The sequence below is a fragment of the Hemicordylus capensis genome, chromosome 9 (assembly GCF_027244095.1).
Source record: "Hemicordylus capensis ecotype Gifberg chromosome 9, rHemCap1.1.pri, whole genome shotgun sequence".
In the NCBI taxonomy this organism is placed as follows: Eukaryota; Metazoa; Chordata; class Lepidosauria; order Squamata; family Cordylidae; genus Hemicordylus; species Hemicordylus capensis.
The window spans coordinates 20,643,753-20,667,511 of record NC_069665.1 but is presented as its reverse complement, the minus strand read 5'-3'; the positions used below and the strand labels follow the sequence as shown (position 1 = coordinate 20,667,511).

Below are 23,759 nucleotides of genomic sequence, written 5' to 3'. Positions count from 1 at the left end.
CAAGTTCACTCCCTGGCAGCATCTCCAGGTAGAACTGGGAAAGACTACCTGGAAATCTTGGCCAGAGGTGGGAGCAGATTTAGACTGCCAGCTACTTGAGGGGGTTCTCACACTTGGGTCCCCTGATGTTGTTGGATTACAACTCCCATCATCCTATGTGACTATTGTGGCTGAGAATAACTATAGCTCAGTGGTAGAGCATCATCTTTCAGGCAAAAAGTCCCAGGTTCCCACAGAAGAGGGGAGGGGAGGAGAGGAGTAAAAACCCTCCCACTCTGCTGCCGATTGGCTGGCTACATGCTGAAGCTCAGCATACCATTTCCCTCAGCCTGACTGAGACTTTTCAGAAAATTAGCACTGAATACTCTCATGGAAGTCAACAAGTAAACTTGTCCCATTAACTTCCATGGGAGTACTCATGAGTAACAATCTGGGATGTAACCCAGTGACTGGAGAAGCCTGTCATTTGCTTTTAAGAACTTAAGAACTTTTAAGTCGTACTTAAGAACTGCAGATGCTAAGGACTGAATTTTGGATTATCTGAACCCTAAAGCCCCTCCCCAGAGTCAGAAATAGGAGTTTACTATGACTCAGCAGATTTAAATCAATCAATCAGTCTGCATTGATACAGTCACAGGCCAGCAGTGGGGCTGTCCAGGAGGGTTTTTCTTCGGACTGGAAACAAATGAGTCTGCTGTCACACAAGCACAATCTGGTTGTGTGTTTTTTAAAAGAAAAGAAAAAAGAAAATATCGCACTGGAACTCAGGAGCAGACAGTTTATTTGAATGCAGTGACTAGGAATAGAAAATGCAGATTTGTTACGTTGTTGGCTTTGCACTTTAAAAAAGGCTCATTCAGACTTTCAAAACTATGTGTATTGAGACATTTCTGTGCTGCTTTTCTGGTCCCTTATTGTGCACTAAAGCAGTGTTTCTTTTTTTGGAAGTGAAAAATGCAGCAATATGAGGAAACACCATTAATACGAAAAGGGGGACAAAAAGAGCATTGGGGCATGTGAGGGAAGCAAAAGATGGGGGCTCAGTCAGCAGATCAGTTGTGGTTCCCTGCTCACTAAGATAGGGACCTCACTAAGGAATAGGGGGCAGCAAATTTACCCTTTGCCACGATATTCAGTTACTAAAGTGACATCATTCACTTTACCCTAATACACCCTAATACAGTACAATGAAATGATTTACTAATGCAGGTAAATCATTCACCCTTACCTTAATCCGTTCCCAACAGGGGTTACTAGTACCCCAGGGCACTTGAAGGGCTCCCACTCTGGTACCCAGAGCCCTCTGGCCTCCCCACATTGCAGCCATGCTATCAGGTCCCCATCTGAAGACACTGGGCTGAAGCCCACGATGTGTCTGCTGCAGAAGGGGAAGTATGACGACCCTCCCCCTCTGCTCCCGATTGGCTGGCTACATGCTGAAGCTCAGCATGACTGACAAGCTTCAGAAAATTAGTTCCGAGTACTCGCTCCCATTGAAATTAACAAGTAAACATACCCCATTAACTTTAATGAGAGTACTGATGAGTCACTTAATCAGGATGTCAGCCAGGGACTGGAGAAGCCTGTTTCAAAACTGTGTGTGTTCAATGTGCATACACACATTTGTGTGTCTGCGCATGCACGCATGCACACACAACCCCTCGCTGAAGGGAGATGAACTGAAGGTTTGTGACAAAAGGGGTACACCTGATTTTAAAAAAAATGGGAACCTATTGGGTTAAAACATCCATTACATCCACCCCTGCCATAATAAGAGTAAAACACTAATCACTGCAAACTGTAACCCACTATGTGCACATGCAGCTGCTTATCTTGCTTTGTCTACTTTCCGTATTGGATTTCAGCCTTGAGCTCATTGGTGAGGTAAGTGACAAGCATGGCTAGCAATCTTTCTTGAATGGCTGCATTGGCCATGACCAATGCCGTCAACTGTGCCATGTCGGTCCAGTCTAGATCCCTAACGATGGCACAAGCACTGTCATAAAGCCGCCTTTTCTCTCTGGGAGTCAGTTCCAGGATGATCTGAGGGACTGGCTTGAACTGTCCAGCGGTCATCCAGCAGCCGATCAAGCCACCAACGGCACCTCCTGAAAAAGAAACAGGGAGATTCATTTTTAAGCTTGCTTTCCTGGATAATAAGGGCAGGAAGGCCCAGATCAAAAAGCATCATGGCTTTCCCAATTGGGGTATAGGAACAGATGCAGGAGCACAACAGGGAAATACCTACTAAGAAAAGTATCCAGTGAAGCAAGCACACCAAGAAATAGCTTGAAAAGTTATTTAGAAATAATCAAAGTTATTTAGAAATAAGGAAACGGCCTTATACTGAGTCCGACCACTGATCCATCTAGCTAAGTAGTATCTACACTGACTGGCAGTGGCTCTCCAAGGTAGGAATCCCTCCCAGCCCTACCTGGAGATGCTGCCAGGGATTGAACCTGGGACCTTCTGCATACAGGCAGATGCTCTTCTACTGAGCTATGGCCCATTCCCTAGGAGGAATATCTTACAGCAGATTGTGTTAACATATAGTGACCTATCCAAATGCAAACCAAGGTGGACCCTGCTTAACCAAAGGGCCAATTCATGCTCACTACCACAAAATCAGCTCTCCTATCCATGTGCGTGTGTGTGTGTGTGTGTGTGTGTGTGTGTGGCCAAGTTAAGGTAGTCAAATAAATACAAATACGATGACGACAAAAGAGGACCTATACTTATATGCCTCTATTCAGCAAGAGTTCCCAAAGCGGTTTACATAGATATAAATAAATTAATAAAATGGCTCCCTGTCCCCAAAGGGACTTACAATCTAAACAAGAAACATCATGTAGACACCAGCGATAGCCACTGGAGGGATGCTGTGCTGGGGATGGAGAGGACCAGTTGCTCTCCCCCTGCGAAATATAGAGAATCATCGCTGCTTTAAAAAGGTGCCTCTTTGCTCAGTTAGCAGGATAAAGAAGCAAGACAGGAACAAAAACTAATTTAAGCATGCAATGGGAAGAGAAGAAACAGGGAGGAAGGGAAGACGAAGAAGAAGACGAAGACGAAGAAGAAGAAGAAGAAGAAGAAGAAGAAGAAGAAGAAGAAGAAGAAGAAGAAGAAGAAGAAGGAGGAGGTGAGAGCTATGCCAGAGGTCCAACCATACTGGACAGGTCTCACCAGAGGAGCCAGACGAAGAGTGCCTCTTCCATCAACAATACAGTGAGACATAACTTTAATAAATCTATACAGGATCAGACGTCGCCCGGGTCAACAAGGACCGCGCCAGGTACTATAGTCCCTGGACATCTGGTGGCAAGTGGGCTACAGGACTCAGGATCTTCAGTTGAGCAACCAGGACTGGAAACTGCGGGGTTACTGGAAGAAACGTCGCTTAACCGGAAAAAATATGCGAAAAATGCCAGCAAGGAAATAATGATCTGCTATTACAAGTCTCGTCCAACTAGAAGAGGTTATTTAAAAAGAATGTACCAAATTTGGAAAGAGAAGCATCCAGATACAAAAATAACAGAACAAAGGCTAGCAGACCAGAGAAGATTCATAATAAGAAATACAGTATTCACAGAAGTTGAGCTGGAAGAACTGCAAAGAGCAGAGGCTCAGGATGTGGAAGAAGAATTACCACCAACTGAAGAAGTTGCTCAGGCGCAGGTGGAGGAGGTGTTGGAAATAGAGGATGCCACTGTTGCTGAACTGTTTCATAATCAAAACCAGGCAACCTGCCCTTTGCCTTCACCTCAAAAACCCGAATGCCGTTTAACAGAAAGGCAACAAGAACTACAGCAAAAAATAACTGAGCACATGAACCAAACTACCACCAAGGTTCGACTTCCAGCTCTAAAAACAGTTGCCAAAAAACAACTTGCTCAGGCATTAAAAGATGTCAATGCTGCACTTGCAGAAATAACGACCAAGAATTTGCAAGAAACAAACCAACTAATGTACAGTGCAGCAACAATAACAACACAAGAGCTCGGATATAAGATCAGTGGACCTGTAAAAAAGGAAAGTAGCACATACAGAAGGTCCCAGGTTCAATTCCCAGCATCTCCCAGTAGGGGTGGGGAAGACTCCAGCCTGAAATCTTGGAGAGCTGTTGCTGCCAGTCAGTGTTGAGAATACTGAACTGGGTGGACTGATGGTCTGACCCCGTATAAGGCAGTTTCCTATTATCCTAACACCCCAGGTGCGATCTGGCAGTTCCTTCCCTAGGAGTCGATACCTAAGTTCATTGTTGCATGCCCATGAATTCTTCATAAAACTTAACTCTTCTTAACAGCTTTGCTCACAAATACACCCTAATTCAGCAGGCTCCTACAGACTGTCCAAAATTCTGGAGACCTGCTGCCAGTCAGTGTAGATAGTTCTGAGATAGAGAGACGGAGATTCTGACTCAGTAGATGGCAGCTCCGTAAGATCAACCATTGATTGATTGATTAAGTGCCGTCAACTTGGTGTCGACTCTTAGCGACCACATAGATAGATTCTCTCCAGGATGATCTGTCTTCAACTTGGCCTTTAAGGTTTCTCAGTGGTGCCTTCATTGCTGTCGTAATGGAGTCCATCCACCTTGCTGCTGGTCATCCTCTTCTTCTATTTCCTTCAACTTTCCCCACCATTATGGACTTCTCAAGGGAGCTGTGCCTTTGCATAATGTGTCCGATGTAGGATAGTTTGAGCCAGGTCATTTGTGCCTGGAGTGAAAATTCTGGATCAATTTGTTCTGTGATCCATTGGTTTGTTTTCCTGGCTGTCCATGGTATCCTCAAAAGTCTTCTCCAGCACCAAAGTTCAAAAGCGTCAATGCTTTTTCTATCTTGCTTCTTCAAAGTCCAGCTTTCGCATCCATAGAGTGTCACGGGGAAAACCATTGTCCGAACGATTCTAATCTTTGTAGATATAGACACGTCACGGCATCTAAATATACTTTCCAAGCCCTTCATTGTGACTCTAACAAGTGCTAGACTGTGGCATATTTCTTGACTGCTGGATTGTTTACTGTTGACGGTGGATCCTAAAAGGCAGAAGCTATCCACCACTTCAGTGTCTTCATTATCTATTCTGAGGCTGGTTGCTGTACCCGGTCAACCATGCTTTCAGGCAAAAGGCAAGAGGGCTTTGAACAGAACAGACCCTTGCTCTTCATAACAAAGCACACACTTACCTACAGCTATGCCAGGGGGCCCTCCCACCAAGCCTCCGACAAAGGCAGTCGCACCCGCGACCAGCGCCCCTCGTCCCGAGTGCTTGATGGCGGCTCGGATTTCCCGCTTTTCAGATACATAACCCAGAAGTTGCATCATGTCATTCACACGGATGGGCATCTTGCCTAGTTTACACCTGAAAGAGAGTTTTTAAAGACAGTTCCACTTAATTTTCATTTAATACATGCTTTTCATGCTCAATGCCAGGGGTCGAAGCGGTGTGTCAAGCTCAAGGAAGGGTGCCAGTTGAAGTGAAGTTGGCTCCCCTGCCTCTGCCCCCTGCATCAGCCAGGCTGTGATGCTGCCCCACATCACTGGCCTTGCCCCCAGCTGCTGGACACACAGCAGGGCTGGATGCTGATCTCCACCCACCCCTCTTTTTCCCGGTGGAATTCTGTGCTGTTCTCCAGCCAGCATTAAACAGAAGACCTAAGCAGACTTTTGTGTGTGTGTTTCTCCATTTGGGGAGCAGACAGCGCTCCCCAAATGGAGCGTTAACTGTTGGAGGGCAGAGAGAGCACGCATAAGTAAGGGAGAAAGACTGGCCGCTATGTCGCCCGCTACCTGCCTCTGGCTGGGATGTCACTGCTTGCTGTAGCAGGCAGCGGACATCCCGGACTGGCAGCAGTCTTTCTGGCTTTGTCGGCTCACACATGCACATTCCGGAAAGAGAATCAGCCAGCCAGTGGACACAGCCACAGAGACCTCGGCCACCAATCCTGGATCTCCACTGCCTGCTGCATTGTAGAAGACAGTCCTCCTACCAATGTTAGTGCCACCCATAGTCATTTCACCTGCAGTTTCTGCACCCATGCCACAGGTTGCTAACCCCTGACAAATGCCCACAAAAAGGCATATTTTAAAATGGTGGCTCTCTTTCTTATATGTAACCGTGAAAGAGCAACAGTGCCTCCATCAAGGGCTGTTGCTTCTTTTTTGATTGTGGGGAACCATTTTCTCATGCCCCTTGTAAATCACTTGGAGAACTCATTTTGCTAAGAAATAGTATATGCTTCTTTTGAATAATATATTTTAATAACAACCCCAGCACAGTATCCCTCCAGTGGCTGTTGCTGGTGTCTTTCTTATGTTTCTTTCTTTTTTTAGATTGTGAGCCCTTGTAAGATTTTTTAGACAGGGAGCCATTTTATTATTTGTTTGTTTGTATCTATGTAAACCGCTTTGGGAACTTTTGTTGAAAAGCGATCTACAAATATTCGTCGTCATCATATTCATCATAATATAACAACAACAACAACAACAACAACAACAACAACAACAACAACAAAATAATAATAATAATAATAATAATAATAATAATAATAATAATATCAAGCAGCTCACAAAATAAGTGTGAAATCATAGTAAAATATTAAAAATATAACACCAATATAAAAAAGCCTAACAATAAAACAGAAGCAGTATACAATTAGCAAGTTAGGAAAAGGGTTAAAGCAAATAACAAAGTATAAATAAGGGGAACCCAACACACACAAGCCCTATTCAGCCATTATAATGTACGCATGTACAGCTGCCTGTATACAAGTTCATGTTTCTGTGTGGATACATGTACATATCTGAGCTTGGCTGAAGGCCCCAAGGTGCACCTAGCTACTTTTGGAGCCTGGACCTAAAGGCCTTTGGAGTTGGACACCCCCCACCCAAAGTTAAGCATCATCCACACACTGTGACACACACAGTATTTTTAACATGTGGGTTCTTGAGGGCACAAACAACAACTGAACTCACAAGAGTGTAAGAATATAAACAGGTATACTTATGCAAATATGTATTAGCAGAAACATTTCAGCACACAATTTAACGTATTCCCATCCCACCTATTTCTTTCCCCCCTCCCCGCTCTGTCTCTAAAGCACCTGGCACAGGGCACAATCACTCTCAGCTGCCTGACGCAGTGCAGGCCAGTGGTGACCACGCCACCCAGGACAGACTAAAGGGGATTTGGGGGGCCCCAGGGGGTGTGGAGGCCCTGGACCTTGGCCCCGAAGTCCAGGGGGAAGAGTACCACTGGAGGCCCTCTCAGATGCAGGGTACAGCTTGGAACTGTCCTGCTGACTGTGTGTTCAGCGTCCTGTGTGAACAGGGCCTCCATTAATACATCTTAAGATGGATGTTTAGTCTCTCACTCACCCGACAGCAAAAGCTGCCTCTTCCGACACAGGACCTCAAAATGGAGCACTTCGGGGAATGGCTCTGTTATTCCAGCAGATGAACAAAGAAAGTGAAAATGATCGGCTCTCTTCAGTATCTGGTTGACCCAAACGGCTGTTCATCGTTTTCTTTACTGCTGCTCCATTCCATGTTTGAGACGCCCCTCATCAAAAAGTCTCCATTTGTGGCATTTGGATCCACCAGCAGCAGCAGCAAACATCTGCCTTCTAAATCTTCCAAAGCCCTGGCCCCCACTTATCTCTCCTCCCCACCCTTGTATCTCAATATCATTCTGACCTTCGCCCCTCCAGCTCCTCCACCTTCATGAGGCCAAAGGTTTCCTGCTCCCTGGCATTCCCCCACCATACTTGCCTCGCTGCTGCTTCTCCATGGAACTTACCCTGAAGTCCTAAGCCATTCAAATTCTTTCTCACAGCTGGGGCTGTCAATTCTGACCGAAGCTATACCTGGAGATCTTTCCCCCCCTTCAATACTTCCCACCATTAAGATCTCCAGACAGAGGCGGTCCTTCCATGAGGCCAGGTGAGGCAATCACCTTAGATGCTGCAGGCCCAAAAGGGGTCTTTTCCCACCCCCGCATTTATTATTTTCCCCCCAAACCCAAATTGGCCTGGAAGGACTGCAGGTTTGAGAAGAGAAAGGCTACATGGAGAGAGACGGCTTAACCCTTTCCTCTCTAGTCCCCTTCTGCCCTCCCTGCTCTGCTTTTACACCTGTGGGGAGCTTTGGCCAAAGCTGAATACCCAGCACAGCCCCCCTGGCACCATGTGGAGCTGACCATTCCCTCAACGCAGTGCTAGGCTTGACCCAATGCCAGGGGGTGTTCTTTTAAGGGAAACGGAGTCCTCTTGAGAGCCCTTGCGCCATTTTGGAAGCACCTTTCCCAATGCTTTCCACGGGCATCTCCATCTCGCTTCAAAGACCCTCCCAGCACTAAGAAAAGTGCTGTGTAGTCAGCACAGTGGGGAAAGGCTCGCACGTCAAAGGTCTTTTGCCACTGTGGCCCCCATTTGAAAATTAGTGAATTTCACCGGGGTAACGAGTCTCCTTCCAGACATCCTTGTGCATCGTAGAGATGGCGCATGCCCACCCAAATGGACACATGGGGGTGGGGAAAACCAAGAAAAGAGTAAGGAAAAACTTTTACTGGACTGGATTTGGCCAGGACGTGACTGAGTGTGTTAAGTCACGTGATGTTTGCCAATGGGTGGGTAAGAGCCAGGACCAGGGGCAGACACCTGTACTATCCTTGTCGGGCTTAGGCACGCCATTTCCACAGAGTGGCAATAGATATCCAGGGACTCATCCAACCCAAGACCCCTAGGGGGAAGGAATACATAGTGACTCTAGTGGACTGTGCCACTAGGTGGCCCGAGGCAATTGCCATGAGCCGGAAGGATGCCAGGACTGTCAGTCAGGCTCTATTGGACATTTTCAAGAGGATTGGGTGGCCAAGGGAAGTCCTGACTGATGCAGGTGCCAAGTTCATACATAAATTCTCAAGACTTGATTCTCAAGACTTGAAGCCCCAGATGTTGGGATAACTCCCATTATCCCCAGCCACAATGGTCATTGGGGCTGGGGATGATGGGAATTGTAAACCAACAATTTCTGGAAACCCAAGTTTGAGAACCCTTGACACAGTGAATTTAAAATAACAATGGTTGAGTTCAGAGAAAGCAGGGCTATTTATATCAAAGAGTATACTCATTGCTGATAAGGAACAGGACAATGTTAAAAATAAAATAAGTCTCATTTGAAGATCCTGGGTGTTCTCTTCACTAACTCCAGTAAAAGCATTGTGGATTCTGCTCACCCATCAGACAGAGGATGGTTATAACATATTTATTTATTTAGGAGACAGGCTAAGAACTTAAAAGAGAGACACTCAAACTAATAATGATCAGGACCCTTGTTTATTCTGGCAAATTCATCACCACAATACATTGAATTTGTCTTCTCATATGCTTTTTAACAAAAAATTTTAACAAAAAATTAAATATAATTTAATATAATTTTTAAACAAAAAATTAAATATAATTAAATATAATTTTTTAACAAAAAATTAAATATAATGAATAAAGGTTTCAGGTGTATTTCTATCAGTAGTTGTAATCCTTTCCATAGGAGAGTTGAGGTGTACAAATTCACTAGAATACTGAAATTAAGAAGTTGTTTTTTTTTAAAGAGTGCCAAAATGAGTCACCGTGCAAATATTTTAAATTGAAGTCTAATTTTGCACCATGCAGTATCAACTGCTACACTACTGTTTTTTGAAAAATCACGAATAGTAATATATGGATTTTCCATAATGTAGCACAGAAATATGTCCCCATTAGGCACAACTGGTCAAAAATGATGCTGCAAAAATCATCATGCCTGTTGGAAAAAAGAAAAGTTGTTTTAGTTTTAGATACATAAAATTATATAAAAGAAGTCAACCGGCAACCTAGTGGCTGAAAATATTATAAACCCGTTCAACTTCATTCCACAAAAGCCCATTTATTTATTATTCACACCCATTATGCTTGACATCGTATAGCAACTGACTGCAGTTGTATCACCATAAGGCTGATCCCAGTTTTCTCTCTTGTCTTTCTCTGCTCCAGTTTCTAAAACTACGAGTACATGAAGCGGCCTTCTACTGAGTCAGACAATTGGTGCATCTAGACCAGCATTGTTTTCTCTGACTGGCAGCAGCTCCTTCAAGCAAACATGTTTTAGATTTAGGAGCCTTTAACGGGGTCAAATCTTGGATCTTCTGCATTCCACAGCCCTTTCCCAAATTCAGGGCTGGGGGTGAGAGGCTTGCTTGCTTTGACTTCACAGATTTTATATCACATGAGGCTGCCATTCTGCTTTGTGAAGGAAAATCAGCCATGAGGCAAACAGTATATAAATATTTCTAAAAAAAACAATCAACACTGAAATTCAGGCAGAGTTCATTTGTTTGTATTCAGCTACTAACAAAAAATACGTAACATGGAACACAGAACTTCTGTCTTTTCGCTCAGGGGTTGGTTCCCAACCCTGCGGTGCTCTGGATGTTGCTGAACTACAAATCCCATCCTCCCCAGCCACAATAAATTGTAGCTGAGTCGGATAGGAGTTGTAGTTCAGCAACATCTGCAGTACCACAGGTTGGGAACCCGTTCTAGCCTTTTGCACTTAAACGCAAGGCACTGAGACCTCAACTTTTTGACTTTTTCAATCGAGAGTGGAAACAAGAAGAAACAATATAAATAAATAAATAAATAAATAAATAAATAAATAAATAAATAAATAAAGAAAGAAAGAAAGAAAGAAAGAAAGAAAGAAAGAAAGAAAGAAAGGACTGACTGATGTGACAATATTTAATTTAAAAGACATTGCCCCATAATACAAGAGGGAGGGGTGAGAGAAACAAGGAGCTGTCCTCTTGAGAAGAATTAGTGGCTGGTTCACCGAATGGCATAGTTGGGAAATGACTTGACTAGGAAGCCAGAGGTTGCCAGTTCGAATCCCCGCTGGTCTGTTTCCCAGACTATGGGAAACACCTATATCGGGCAGCAGTGATATAGGAAGATGCTGAAAGGCATCATCTCATACTGCACAGGAGGAGACAATGGTAAAACCCATCCTGTATTCTACCAATGACAACCACAGGGCTCTGTGGGTGCCAGGACACCGACTCAACGGCACAATTCACCTTTACCACATGCAGCTATCAGAAAAGGAGTTAAATGGGAAGGTGTCCATCTCTGCCCCTTGACTGGAACACAGCAGGCAAAATCCCTTAGCTGAGAAAAAGGGCAGAACTCTTACTTGGCCTGGTGAGAGTTGTATTCTGCGGTCTGCACATGGAGACTGATCATCAACAACCCAGGAAAGCCAACCTCAGGTTTTAAAAGGGCTAAATTTAAACAAGATCCTTTGAATTGTGCAAAAATAAATGTAATATCCTGGTTCGTCAATTATAAAGCTCAGAATAAGGATAAGGCACCATCTTGTAGACTGGCTGATATTTCCATGTTTTAACTAACCATCCTTGCTTTCTCTCTGCATCCGAGGAAGCGGGTTATAACCCCTGAAAGCTTGTGCATTAAAATGACAAGATTCTTTGAGTTATGAAGAAGAGGGACATACGAAGAGGGGGAAATAATCAAACACTAAAATGTCACGATGCATTAAGATAGAGGACTCTGTACATATATTGCAATTGAGAACAATTTGGTAATCAAGGCATATACTTAAAAAAAAAATTCTACAAGGCCGTTTTGAGAGGAATTCTGATTCTAAAACACCAATTCCAGTGGTACCAGGTTTCCATATAGATACAGATATATATAAAATAAAAATAAAATCTCAACACTCATCTTCTGTTCCAAAGGTGACACCAAACGCCCATTCAGCTGTTGTGAAGCTCTGCTCGGTGACATCAGACGCCTGCAATGATCTCCACTTCACTGCTAACAAGCATTTCATTTTTCAGAATTGTCTTTCTCTATACAGGAGGTAGGCAGGTTTAGGCCACTGGACAAACATAATTGCAAGTTGCTTTATGAAGGTGATTTTGGTGGACACAGGTTACACAGCAACACGTTTAAAGAGCTGTGCCATTATCAACCATTAATATTAGGTATTCATCTAATACTTAACCCTGATGGGTGAACCTTATTCACCAGGGTTCATCCAACATCATCCTGCTGTTCACCCAGTGCAGGGCAGTGTTCTCTACAACAGGGAATCCCAGTCATGCCTGTCCTTAGGGCGGGGTGACCTGATGTTGACTACAACCTCTAGCATCCCCAGCCAAAGGCCACTGCAGTAGGGGATGCTGGGAGTTGTGGTCAACAATGCTCGAGGTGCCCTGGGGGTCTGGAAGTGGGGCACCGGCAGCTACTACTACTCCTGCAAATATTTACAGACTGCTCAAAAGTCCAAAGAGCTTCAACCCAAGTTCTCAAAGCAGTTTACATAGAAATTAACAGGGCAGAAGAAGAAAAACACCGAGCCAATGACAGGACAGAAAGAGTGGAGGTCAGCAAACTAGTCTGAGGCACTCTGCGGAGAAGATATGGACCTTTTATTCACGAGGCAGCAGTTTCCAGCTCTTGCTGTGAGATCAATGATTCCAATAGATAAAAATATTCTTCACTGTAAAGTGCAAACAAAAGAGGAGGAGGAGGAGGAGGAGGAGGAGGAGGAGGAGAAAAAGAAAAAGTTCACTCAAACAAAAGAGAAGAAGAAGAAGAAGAAGAAGAAGAAGAAGAAGAAGAAGAAGAAGAAGAAGAAGAAGAAGAGAAAGGAAAAAAAGAAAAAGTTCACTCAAACAAAAGAAGAAGAAGAAGAAGAAGAAGAAGAAGAAGAAGAAGAAGAAGAAGAAGAAGAAGAAGAAGAAGACTCAAACACACTCAAATCCACAGGGGCAGAATCTAGTTTCCATACTGGATCTCAGCCCTGAGCTCATTTGTGAGGTAGTTCATCAACACCCCGAGCAATTGCTTTTGAACAGTGGCATTGCCCATGACCAGTGCCGTCAGCTGCACCAGATCAACCCAGTCTAGGTTCTCAATAATGGCATAGGCTTCATCATAAAGCCGCTGCTGTTCCACAGGAGGCAGCTCCAGAATAATCTGAGGGACGGGCTTAAACTGTCCAGTGGTCATCCAGGCGCCAAGTAAGCCACCAACTGCGCCTCCTAGAAAAGCAAGAGAAATACTTATTTGAACATAGGCTCATAGGAAGCTGCCTCACACTGAGTCAGACCACTGATCCGTCTAGCTTAGTACTCTCTACCCCAGGAGTTCTCAGACCTGGGTCCCCAAATGTTACTGCACTACAGCTCCCATCATCCCCTGTCATAGTGGCAGGGGATGATGGGAGTTGATCTGGGGACCCACGTTTGAGAACCCCTGTTCTGCACTGACTGGCAGCAGCACTTCAAGGTTTCACAAAATCACCAGAAAACAATATTGTATCAATATCAGCTGTTGAAGGGAATTTAATAAGACGTAAGAGCAAGGAAGCAATTAAAACCTAATATTAATGTTAAGGATGAGATGAAAGAAGCCATGAGATACAGAGGTAACTGAAAGAGACCTTCTTGGCAAAAGGTCTGCTCTCTCCTCCCTCATTAGCCCCTGCTGATTGAGCAAAGGGGCAGCTTTTAAAAGTAGTGATTCTCTTTATTGAGCAGGGGGAGAGCAACTGGCCCTATCCATCCCCAGCACAACATCCCTCCAGTGGCTTTTGCTGATATGTATCTCTTATCTTTCTTTTTAAGACTGTGAGCCCTTTGGGGACAGGGAGCCATTTTATTTATTTAATTTATTTATTTCTATGTACTTTGGGGACTTTTGTTGAAAAGCGGTATATAAAGATTTGCCGTCTTCATATCTGTTTGCTGCTTTCCATTTCTCAGGTTCTACATTTAAGTGCCTTCAGCTGGCATGCTAAATGGAGCACCGAGGGTGGTTTATCACACCAAAACGTTTGCTCGGTTTTGTTTTAGCTTAGGTTTTGCGTAAAAATCTGCAAGTTATTTTAAGTTATCTTTTACGCATTAAAGAGTCCGTTTTGAAGTCTGTCTTTGGAGCAGTGCAATGCGTATTCCATCGCTGGTATATCGTCACCAGAAAATTGGGTGAGCGGGTGGGTTAGAGCTGCAAATGCAGCAAGTCCAAAGTTAGAACAGACACTTTCTTGCTAACTTTGGCTTTCCACCATGTTCAGCCACAAGCTCAGGAGACACTGGCACATCAGGGATATACTGCAACATTTTGTTGTGTGTCCATTCTTGTTCCATATGATTACAAAATATCTACCGAGAAGCCATCCTCCACAAAAGTTCCAAACAAAACAAGTTATCTATCTCACACAAACACACTCCAATTTGCTGAGAAATGCATCTGAAGTCACAGATGCAAGTGTTACATTTTCTCGAGACCAATGACCTCAAAACAGTGGTACATTTGTTGGTAACCTCCAGACTGGACTTCTGTAATGCGCTCTAGGTGGGGCTGCCTTTGTACATAATCCAGAAACTTCAGTTGGTTCAGAATGCGGCAGCCAGGTTGGTCTCTGGGTCTTCTAGGAGACACCACATTACTCCTCTGCTGATGGAGCTTCACTGGATGCCAATAGGTTTCCGGGCAAAATACAAAGTGCTAGTTAAAAGACCTATATGGCTTAGGCGCTGGGTATTTAAGAGAGCATCTTCTTCATTACAAGCCCCACCACCCATTGAGGTCATCTGAGGAGGTCCGTCTCCAGTTACTGCCAACTTGTTTGGTGGCTACACAGAGACGGGCCTTCTCGGTTGCTGCCCCGAGATTGTGGAATGCGCTCCCTGCTGAGATACGATCCTCCCCATCTCTGGCAATTTTTTAAAAACATCTGAAAACCCATCTTTTCATCCAAGCTTTCTCAGCTTTTTAAAAGTGTCTGTTTTTAAATTTATGGCTGATTTTAAATTGTTGCATTGTTCTAACTTTTTATATGTGTTTTGTTTTATGTTAACTGCCCAGAGATGAACATTTGGGCGGTATAGAAGTTTAACAAACAAACAAACAAACAAACAAACAAAGTTTCCTTGATGGCACCACACCTCTGTATTCCCACCCACCCCGCCCTCAATTCAGCACATGGGGATTCCGGTTGAGTATACCAGTTCACACACCACCGATCGGGGGAGAGAGCCAAATTAATATAGCCTGCTATCATGCTGCGTTCCCAGCTTGATGCAAACTAATTCCATCTCAGTCGCATGTTTGTGCATGCATAACTGAATCCTGGCTTGGAATATGCATGGTGAGGGCATGCTCAAGAGGCTTTGGGCAACATTTCCCACGTCCCTTCCCCATATCCAGATGCAAATTCCACAACCAAGAAAATCAGGGGGAGCCAAGAAAACAGGATGCCAGATTTTGCATTGTGGAGGCCCAAAGGCAGGGCATATTGCACCGCAGAAAATCTCACAAGCTTCCAGAGCTTTTAAGTGGCCAACTTTTCATCATATTAAAATATCCTTAACACACCACATCAGTTCAATTGCGCTTTGGTTAAAAGGGCAAGGTGGCTTTGGGAAGCCCTCCCCTCCATAAGGAGGGACTCACTGACCCACGGCTATGCCAGGGGGACCTCCTACCAGGCCCCCGACGAAGGCGGTCGCACCCGCTACCAGCGCCCCTCGTCCTGAGTGCTTGAAGGCGGCTTTCATCTTCTGTTCTTCCGAAACACGGCACAGAAGGTGCATCACATCATTCACGCTGATGGGCATCTTGCCGCATTTACACCTGAGAGAGATGGAAAAGAATTGTCTGCAGAGCGGTCATGATATCCTTGTGTACTGTTCTTGTGGTAGCAAGCGTGACTTGTCCCCTTAGCTAAGCAGGGTCTGCCCTGGTTGCATTTGAATGGGAGACTAGAAGTGTGAGCATTGGAAGATCTTCCCCTGAGGGGATGGAGCCGCTCTGGGAAGAGCATCTGCATGTAGAAGGCTCCAAGTTCCCTCCCTGGCAGCATCTCCAAGATAGGGCTGAGAGAGACTCCTCCTTGCAACCCTGGAGAAGCCGCTGCCAGTCTGTGAAGACAATACTGAGCTAGATGGACCCATGGTCTGATGTGATGTAATAGAATAGACTGGATTTACACTGACATGGCTGCCCACACAATAATGACAATGTACTTATTTAGAAATCAAAGGGGGGGGGCGGATAAGGGAGAAAGACTGAAGGCAGGGTCCAAAGTGGGGGACTCCTGTCCTTTCATTGTGGCATCTGACATGGTCCAAAAACTCTGGCTGGCTCCAATGCACACCGTGGTAAAGCATCTGCATTGCATGCAGAAGGTCCTACGTCGAATCGCTGGTATATCCAAACAGGGCTGCGAGCATCTCCTGCCTGAAACCTTGGGAGCAAACAGAAACCAAAGAGAAAGGGGAATTCACCATGAAGGAGAGCAGCAGTGAGTCTATGTGGACAATACTAAACTAGATGGACCAAGAGTCTGACTCGGTACAAGGCACAGGAGCATAGGCAGCTGCCTTATACTGAGTCAGACCTGTGGTCCATCTAGCTCAGTATTGTCTACCCAGACTGGCAGCGGCTTCTCCAAGGTTGCAGGCAGGAGTCTCTCTCAGCCCTCTCTTGGAGATGCTGCCAGGGAGGGAACTGCTTGGCAAAGGGGACAATCCATGCAACCAGAAGACCGTGCCACCTAATGGCGCAGTGGAGAAATGACTTGCCTAGAGAGCAAGAGATTGCTGGTGTGTTTTCCAGATTATGGGAAACACCTATATTGGGCTGCAGCGTATAGGAAGATGCTGACAAAAGGCATCGTCTCATACTGCGCAGGAGGAGGCAATGGTCAACCCCTCCTGTATTCTACCAAAGACAACCACAGGGCTCTGTAGGCGCCAGGAGTCGGCAGACTTTACCCTTACCACATGACCACCCAATTTGGTACAGATGAGATGGAGGAGAACTGGTCTTGTGGTGGCAAGCACGACTTGTCTCCTTAGCTAAGCAGGGTCTGCCCTGGTTGCATATGAATGGGAGATGTGCTGTGTGAACATGGTAAGATATTCCCCTTTGGGGATGGAGCCACTCTGGGAAGAGCATCTAGGTTCCAAGTTCCCTCCCTGGCAGCATCACCAAGATCGGGCTGAGAGAGATTCCTGCCTGCAACCTTGGAGAAGCCGCTGCCAGTCTGGGTAGACAATACTGAGCTAGTTAGACCAATGGTCTGACTCAGTATATTATTTTTAGGAGAGGAGAGCTGGTCTTGTGGTAGCAAGCATGACTTGTCCCCTTAGCTAAGCAGGGTCTGCCCTGGTTGCATCTGAATGGGAGATGTGCTGTGTGAGCATGGTAAGATATTCCCCGTAGGGGATGGAGCCGCTCTGGGAAGAGCCTCTAGGTTCCAAGTTCCCTCCCTGGCAGCATCTCCAAAATAGGGCTGAGAGAGACTCCTGCCTGCAACCTTGGAGAAGCCGCTGCCAGTCTGGGTAGACAATACTGAGCTAGTTAGACCAATGGTCTGACTCAGTATATGGCAGCTTCCTATGGTCTTGGAATAGGCGGCCGCTGGCTCCCAGCGAGGACCATCAGAGCCTTTGCGTTTGCTTCCCTCCGCCGCCCCGAGGTACAGCCCTGAAAACAGCCCCGCCGGCTCCCAGAATCCACGCCCAGCGGGGAGGAGGGCAGGGCGTCCCTTCTTCTCCCCACGCCTGCCTCTGTCCTCCTTCCCCGGGTCCCGCTTTCCACCCTCGCCTCTCCGCGCAGCCGGCCCCGGCCTGCCTACCTCGGAGGCGCGCTGCAAGCTGCGGCTGCTGCCCGGTACCCACGCGCCCAAGACCCACCCGGCGGCGGCGGCAGCGCGCCCGCCTAGGCCGCGGAGAAGGTCACTCCCGCCGCCCCGCCTGACGCCGATCACAAGGGCGACCCCACGTGCGCCGGGATCCGGGGGGACACGTCACCAGGCGGCCCGGTCACCAGCTGGGCTCCGGGGCGGATCTTCCCTCTCCGCAGCGGCGGTGGAGGGAAGCCCGCCTGCAGGAGGAGCGCGCAGCCGCCACCGATCTACTCCCAGCGCACAGCCTTTGCGCCTCCGGCGGCGACAAGAAGGGCTCCATCCCCGCCCAAGCTCGGTGGAAAAGCCGAGGAAGGAGGAGGAGGAGGACGGGATCGGCGAGGCACCACTTCCTAGCCAGGCGCAGAGAGTTAGCAGGGTGCCTGCCTGGCTTCACCTCCCGAATTTCTGCCTTGCTGTAAAAAGCACGGCCATTGCCAGAATAAAATACAATACAGGCAAGTCTGGCTGTAGGAGAGGAGAGCTGGTCAGATGGTAGCAAGCCTGGATTGTCCCTTTTGCTAAGCAGGGTCTGTCCTGGTTTGCATTTGGATGGGAGACTAAATGTGTGAGCCCAGTAAATTGTTCCCCTTTGTGGATGGGGCCACTCTGGGAAGAGCACCTGCTTGCTTGCATACAGAAGGTTCCAAGTTCCCTCCCTGGCGGCATCTCCAAGATAGGGCCGAGAGAGACTCCTGCCTGTAACCTTGGGAGAAGCTGCTGCCGGTCTGGGTAGACATTACAATACCAAGCCACATCCTGTGCAGACAGCTCCAAGATAGATGGACCAATGGTCTGATTCAGTATAAGGCAGTTTCCTGTGTACTGGGAAACATGATCATCCCCCCTCCATTTTATCTTGAATAGGATTGTGGGGTGTTTCTTTTCCGGTGGATTTTTTGGGGTGTGTGTGTGTGGCTTTAAATACCTTTCAGAATATCTGCAGGTGCTGCCTCTCTTTTCCATTTTGCAAATGAAGCAATGGGGAAAGCTCCCAACTTTATTCACCTCTCCGGTCACTCCCTCTGGCAATCTTTCTCCTCTCTTGAATCTAAGGCAAGCTTCTTGGCTCATCTTCAAAATCCTCCATGACTTTACACAGAAACACTGGAAGCTGGGAGGGAATTTGGAGCCTAGATGATTTTCCCAGAGCGGCTCCATCCCTTGAGGGGAATCTCTTCCAGTGCTCACACATCACATCTCCCATTCATATGTAACTGAGGCGGATCCTGCTTAGCTAAGGGGGCAAGTCCCATGAGACTTGCTGGGTGACTCTGGGCCAGTCATTTCTCTCTCAGCCTAGCCTACTTCACAGGGTTGTTGTGAGGAGAAACTTAAGTATGTACCGTTCTAGGCTCTTGGATGAAGAGTGGGATATAAATGTAAAAAATAAATAAATAAGTCATGCTTGCTACCACAAGACCAGCTCTCCTCTCCTCTCCTCTTGTGAGATTGTGAGACCTTTCGGCACTGGGAGCCATCTCATTTCTTTTTCTTTGTAAACTGCTTTGAAAACGTTTTTGAGAAATTTGAATACGTATTGGTAGACAAATATTGGCCATCATAACAATGCAGGAAAGGAAGTGAGAAATGCCTTTGAAGCGGATTTCATTTCACGAATAGCCCCATCTGCTGGCTAAATAAAATGCATCCCAGAATGTGTCCAGTGTAGCTTTGCTTAGCTTAAAGCCCAAGCATTTTGTGCCGGTGGCAGATCTGTCTCCAAACACAGCTCTGTCCTAGGCACATTTAAAAGGGGTCGGGCTGCAATGTCAAACGCCAGAGGAGGCCACGGGCAGGTGTGAAGGCCTTGCTGATAGAGGTCCTGTTCAGTCGTCTTGCTAGAGAGCCAGCGTGGTGCAGTGGTTAGAGTGCTGGACTAGGACCGGGGAGACCCGAGTTCAAATCCCCATTCAGCCATGAGACTAGCTGGGTGACTCTGGGCCAGTCACTTCTCTCTCAGCCTAGCCTACTTCACAGGGTTGTTGTGAAAGAGAAACTCAAGTATGTAGTACAGCGCTCTGGGCTCCTTGAAGGAAGAGCGGGCTATAAATGTAATAAATAAATAAATAGTGTCAACCAGTTAGGAGATTTGGAAGTGGAGGGAGAGAAAATGAACTGTGTGCTTACCAGCCCCTGTAAATTTGCTAGGTTCAACACTCTATTTCTCTGCCTTACACTGGGGGGGCAGGGAGAACCTGGAGTGGTGAGCTAATTCTCTCTCCAAACTGGGGGAGTGGGCGACAAAGTGGCAAATGCAGTTCAATGTTGGCAACTGTAAAGTGATGCACTTTGGGACGAAAAACTCCAACTTCAAGTATATGCTGATGGGATCTGAGGTGTCGGTGACTGACCAGGAGAAGGATCCTGGGGTCGTGGTGGACAGCTCGTTGAAAGTTTCAACTCAGTGTGCGGCAGCTATGAAAAAGGCCAGTTCCATGCTAGGGATCATTAGAAAGGGGATTGAAAATAAAACGGCTAATATTCTAATGCCCTTATACAAAACTAAGGTGTGGCCACACCTGGAGTACTGCGTACAATTTTGGTCACCGCATCTAAAAAAGGACATTGTAGAACTGGAAAAGGTGCAGAAGAGGGCAACCAAGATGATCAGGGGCCTAGAGCACCTTTCTTATGAGGCAAGGCTACAACACTTGGGGCTATTTAGTTTAGAAAAAAGACGACTGCATGGAGACATGATAGAGGTCTATAAAATCATGCATGGTGTGGAGAAAGTGGATAGAGAGGAATTCTTCTCCCTCTCACATAACACTAGAACCAGGGGTCATCCCATTAAATTGATTGCCAGGAAATCTAGGACCAACAAACGGAAGTACTTTTTCACACAACACATAATCCACTTGTGGAATTCTCTGCCAAAAGATGTGGTGACAGCCAACAACCTGGATGACTTTATGAAGGGTTTGGATAACTTCATGGAGGAGATGTCTATCAACGGCTACTAGTCGGAGGGCTATGGGCCACCTCCAGCCTCAAAAGCAGGATGCCTTTTGCGTACCAGTTGCAGGGGAGCAACAGCAGGAGAGAGGGCATGCCCTCAACTCCTGCCTGTGGCTTCCAGCGGCATCTGGTGGGCCACTGTGCGAAACAGGATGCTGGACTAGATGGGCCTTGGGCCTGATCCAGCAGGGCTGTTCTTATGTACAGGGAGATAGATTATTATGTAAGTTGCCCTTGTGGGCAGGAAAGATCATCAGGTATAGGTGAACCCACCCCACCACTAATGCTCTTACCATTGCATATACTTTCCTATTAAAAAAACCTCCCTGTACACGGAACGCTAGCACTTTCTGTGCAAAGTAGCCTCAAATATCTCCGACTAGGGTGTGCACAAAATTAGCATGAACCGATTCGAATTGAATTCAAATTGAATCGATTCAAAACCATTGAATAGAGCAGACATTCATTTGAATCGATTCAAATTCACTCAGAGTTGAATCCAATTCAACTTTGGGCTAATTCAGATTGATGCAAACAAATCTTCACTCTGTTCAGTGGTTTTGAATCAAATAGATTTGAACTTGAATCGATTCATGTGAATATCGTGCACATCCCTGTCTCCAACACCTCCCAGTTCTCCCAGTCTTTTCTTACAGAACTGACTTTCCAGGTCCTTTATCATCTCCGCCATCTTTCCAACCTGTACACCAACCCACTGCGATGCCGAAATTCCCATTGTCATCTTTCCTTCTGGATAGAAGTCCTCGCCAAGGCTGCAGTATACTATAATGAGATGAATAAGTAAATAACTTCCTTTACTATCTATCAAACAGTAGATGTCTCCCTTTGCTTGTGGTTGTGATGCCTCTCGCATGTGCGTTAGGCAAACACCAGCAGTCAGTATTAATTTTGCCTTCCTGAGCTCACATTCCCATCATGCTTTGTAGAAAATCCACAGGGGAGAGGAGATAACGTTGAGTACAAGCACTGAGAACAGAGCACCATGAAAGCAACAAATTATGAACTCCACCGAAGAGATTTCTCTCTCTCTCTCTCCCTCTTTCTCACCGTCAGTAGGATCACAGGCCTGGCGCTTTAGTCAAAGCCTGCGTCTTTGCCAGCTGGTGTGAGCGCATCATCTGCCAGTGCTATGCAATTCCTTTCAAGCCGAGGTTCTCACGACGGCTACGGCCACCAAACAGATTAGAGGGCCCAAACACTGGGAGAAAAGCCATCTCTGATAATGCGGCCCAGACAATAGGGTTACCGTTCTGGTAGCCACACAGAGTAGGCGAGGGGATTCCCATGAAAGGGAAGCGCCGTGAATGCACACCTCGGCGACCTCTCGCGTGTCGTGATATTTAGCAGACGATCTCCTGCTCCTCTCACTTGCTGCTCTATCCCTCGAACAATGTGGGTCAACCCCCATGTGTGTGTCAAGAGCTGCTAGTGTACTGGCAAATATGTAAACGTTATTTATTTATTTATATTCTCAATATATTTATTTTTATACTTATTTATTTTCGCCGAATCACACTGCATGCAAAACCAGAGAACAAAAGGACGGCAGTTCTCTTACCATTGGGGAGGTAATTAAGGATGAGCGGAATATCGGTACGTGGATTTGAAAATGGATGTGAAAACCTTCTTAGCAATAATTTCCGCTGCTTCCATTGGGCTGGCGTCCCTTCTCCTCTAGCACCAAACCCCACAGGTGGTTTTTTAATGGGGAAAAATTGCATGGCATTAACATAAACACGCGGCATGGCTGCAAATGTTGATGTATTGGCATAAACACATGAGTGCTTCATTATGGATATAATTCGGCATCAAAGATCAAGTTCAGTTTGCAGGTAAGCCTTTGGATGTTTCTGCACAAAATATGGTACTGCAGCAGAGGTATGGGGAAGGAGGCACAAGTTAAGAACATCCTCTGCTACGGGGCCAAGTGTTGAGCATCTTTCCATTTTGGTCCACTACTGACTTCTGCTGAGCCACTTAATGGCACAGTGGGGAAGTAACTTGCCTAGGGAGCAAGAGGTTGCTGGTTCGAATCCCCGCTGGTATGTTTCCCAGTCTATAGGAAGATGCTGAAAGGCATCATCTCATACTGCACGGGAGATGGCAATGATAAAGTAAAGATCAAGTTGTGCCATCAGGTCAGTGTCGGCTCTTGGTAACCACAGAGTCATGTGGTTTCCTTTGGTAGACCTCCTGCCAGAGAAAAACACTGTGGTCACCAGGAGCTAACACCGACTCGACGGGCGCAACTTTACCTTTACTCTACTGACTTCTGCTAATGCCATAGGAACGCAGGAAGCTGCCTTCTGCACACTCAGACCCTCGGTCCATCTAGTTCAGCATTGTTTCCTGCACTGCCTGGCAGTGGTTCTCCTCGGCTTCAGGCAGGAGTCTCTCCCAGCCCTACCTGGAGATTGAACTTGGGACCTTCTGCATGCAAAGTAGATGCTCCACCACTGAGATACAGTCCCATCCCCAATGGGCCACGGATTGGTCTCACGAGCCATTATTCCAGCCAAAATCAAATGCCCCAGTTATGCATGAGGGCAGTTCACACAAGCAACGTTAGGACAGAGGAAATCTCCCTCCTGATTTCCAGTCATGCATCAGGTACAGATATGATCAGAGGCTGGGAGTTTGATTGTGAGCTAAGCCCCAGCTGAGTAGGACCATTTTTCTTCCTACCTTGCTCCAAATAGGGATGTGCACAAACTGCGGTTTGGTGCACCGGTTCGTCCCGGTTCGGCTAACCCACGAATCGGTTCGGAGGTTCGAGTGAGGCACCGACAGGGGCAGCAAGCGGCACCGTTAAAAGTGAGTAGCACAAGTCCAAGTCTCCGCCACTCCGTGCAGCTTTCTGCTGCGGTGGCGTTACCCCCAACAACCCGCCTGTGGCGCCAGCATGCACATGGCCTCTGCCCATGCGCGGAAGCCATTTGCATGGTCGGCATGGTGTTGCTGACCATGCCAAACTGGTCTGTGGGCCGGATGAACCAGTTCACCGATCCACGAACCCGCTTGTAT

The 23,759-nt window shown here is 46.5% G+C and overlaps 2 protein-coding genes across 6 annotated transcripts; both read right to left on the bottom strand.

The window, feature by feature from the left end:
• Window positions 1-764: 764 nt before the first annotated feature.
• LOC128334426 (protein C19orf12 homolog) lies at window positions 765-7,636 on the bottom strand. 2 transcript variants are annotated; one of them, XM_053271258.1, is made up of 3 exons: window positions 7,380-7,636; window positions 5,189-5,364; window positions 765-2,108 (listed from the first exon to the last, which is right to left on the bottom strand). In XM_053271258.1, the coding sequence occupies exons 2-3, from the start codon at window positions 5,346-5,348 to the stop codon at window positions 1,843-1,845; spliced, it is 426 nt and encodes a 141-aa protein (XP_053127233.1). In that variant the 5' UTR covers window positions 5,349-5,364; window positions 7,380-7,636; the 3' UTR covers window positions 765-1,842. The 2 variants fall into 2 exon arrangements, with proteins under 2 accessions (XP_053127233.1, XP_053127234.1); XM_053271259.1 differs by lacking the exon at window positions 5,189-5,364.
• A 1,682-nt stretch (window positions 7,637-9,318) lies between these two features.
• C9H19orf12 (chromosome 9 C19orf12 homolog) lies at window positions 9,319-18,044 on the bottom strand. 4 transcript variants are annotated; one of them, XR_008311328.1, is made up of 4 exons: window positions 17,706-18,044; window positions 15,522-15,697; window positions 12,484-13,101; window positions 9,319-11,933 (listed from the first exon to the last, which is right to left on the bottom strand). XR_008311328.1 is itself a non-coding variant. In XM_053271517.1 (3 exons), exons 2-3 carry the CDS (start codon window positions 15,679-15,681, stop codon window positions 12,836-12,838), a joined length of 426 nt encoding a protein of 141 aa, XP_053127492.1. In that variant the 5' UTR covers window positions 15,682-15,697; window positions 17,706-18,044; the 3' UTR covers window positions 9,319-12,835. The 4 variants fall into 4 exon arrangements, 2 of the variants coding, with proteins under 2 accessions (XP_053127492.1, XP_053127493.1); XR_008311327.1 differs by having other exon boundaries at window positions 9,319-11,904; XM_053271517.1 differs by having other exon boundaries at window positions 9,319-13,101.
• Between the last annotated feature and the right edge of the window lie 5,715 nt (window positions 18,045-23,759).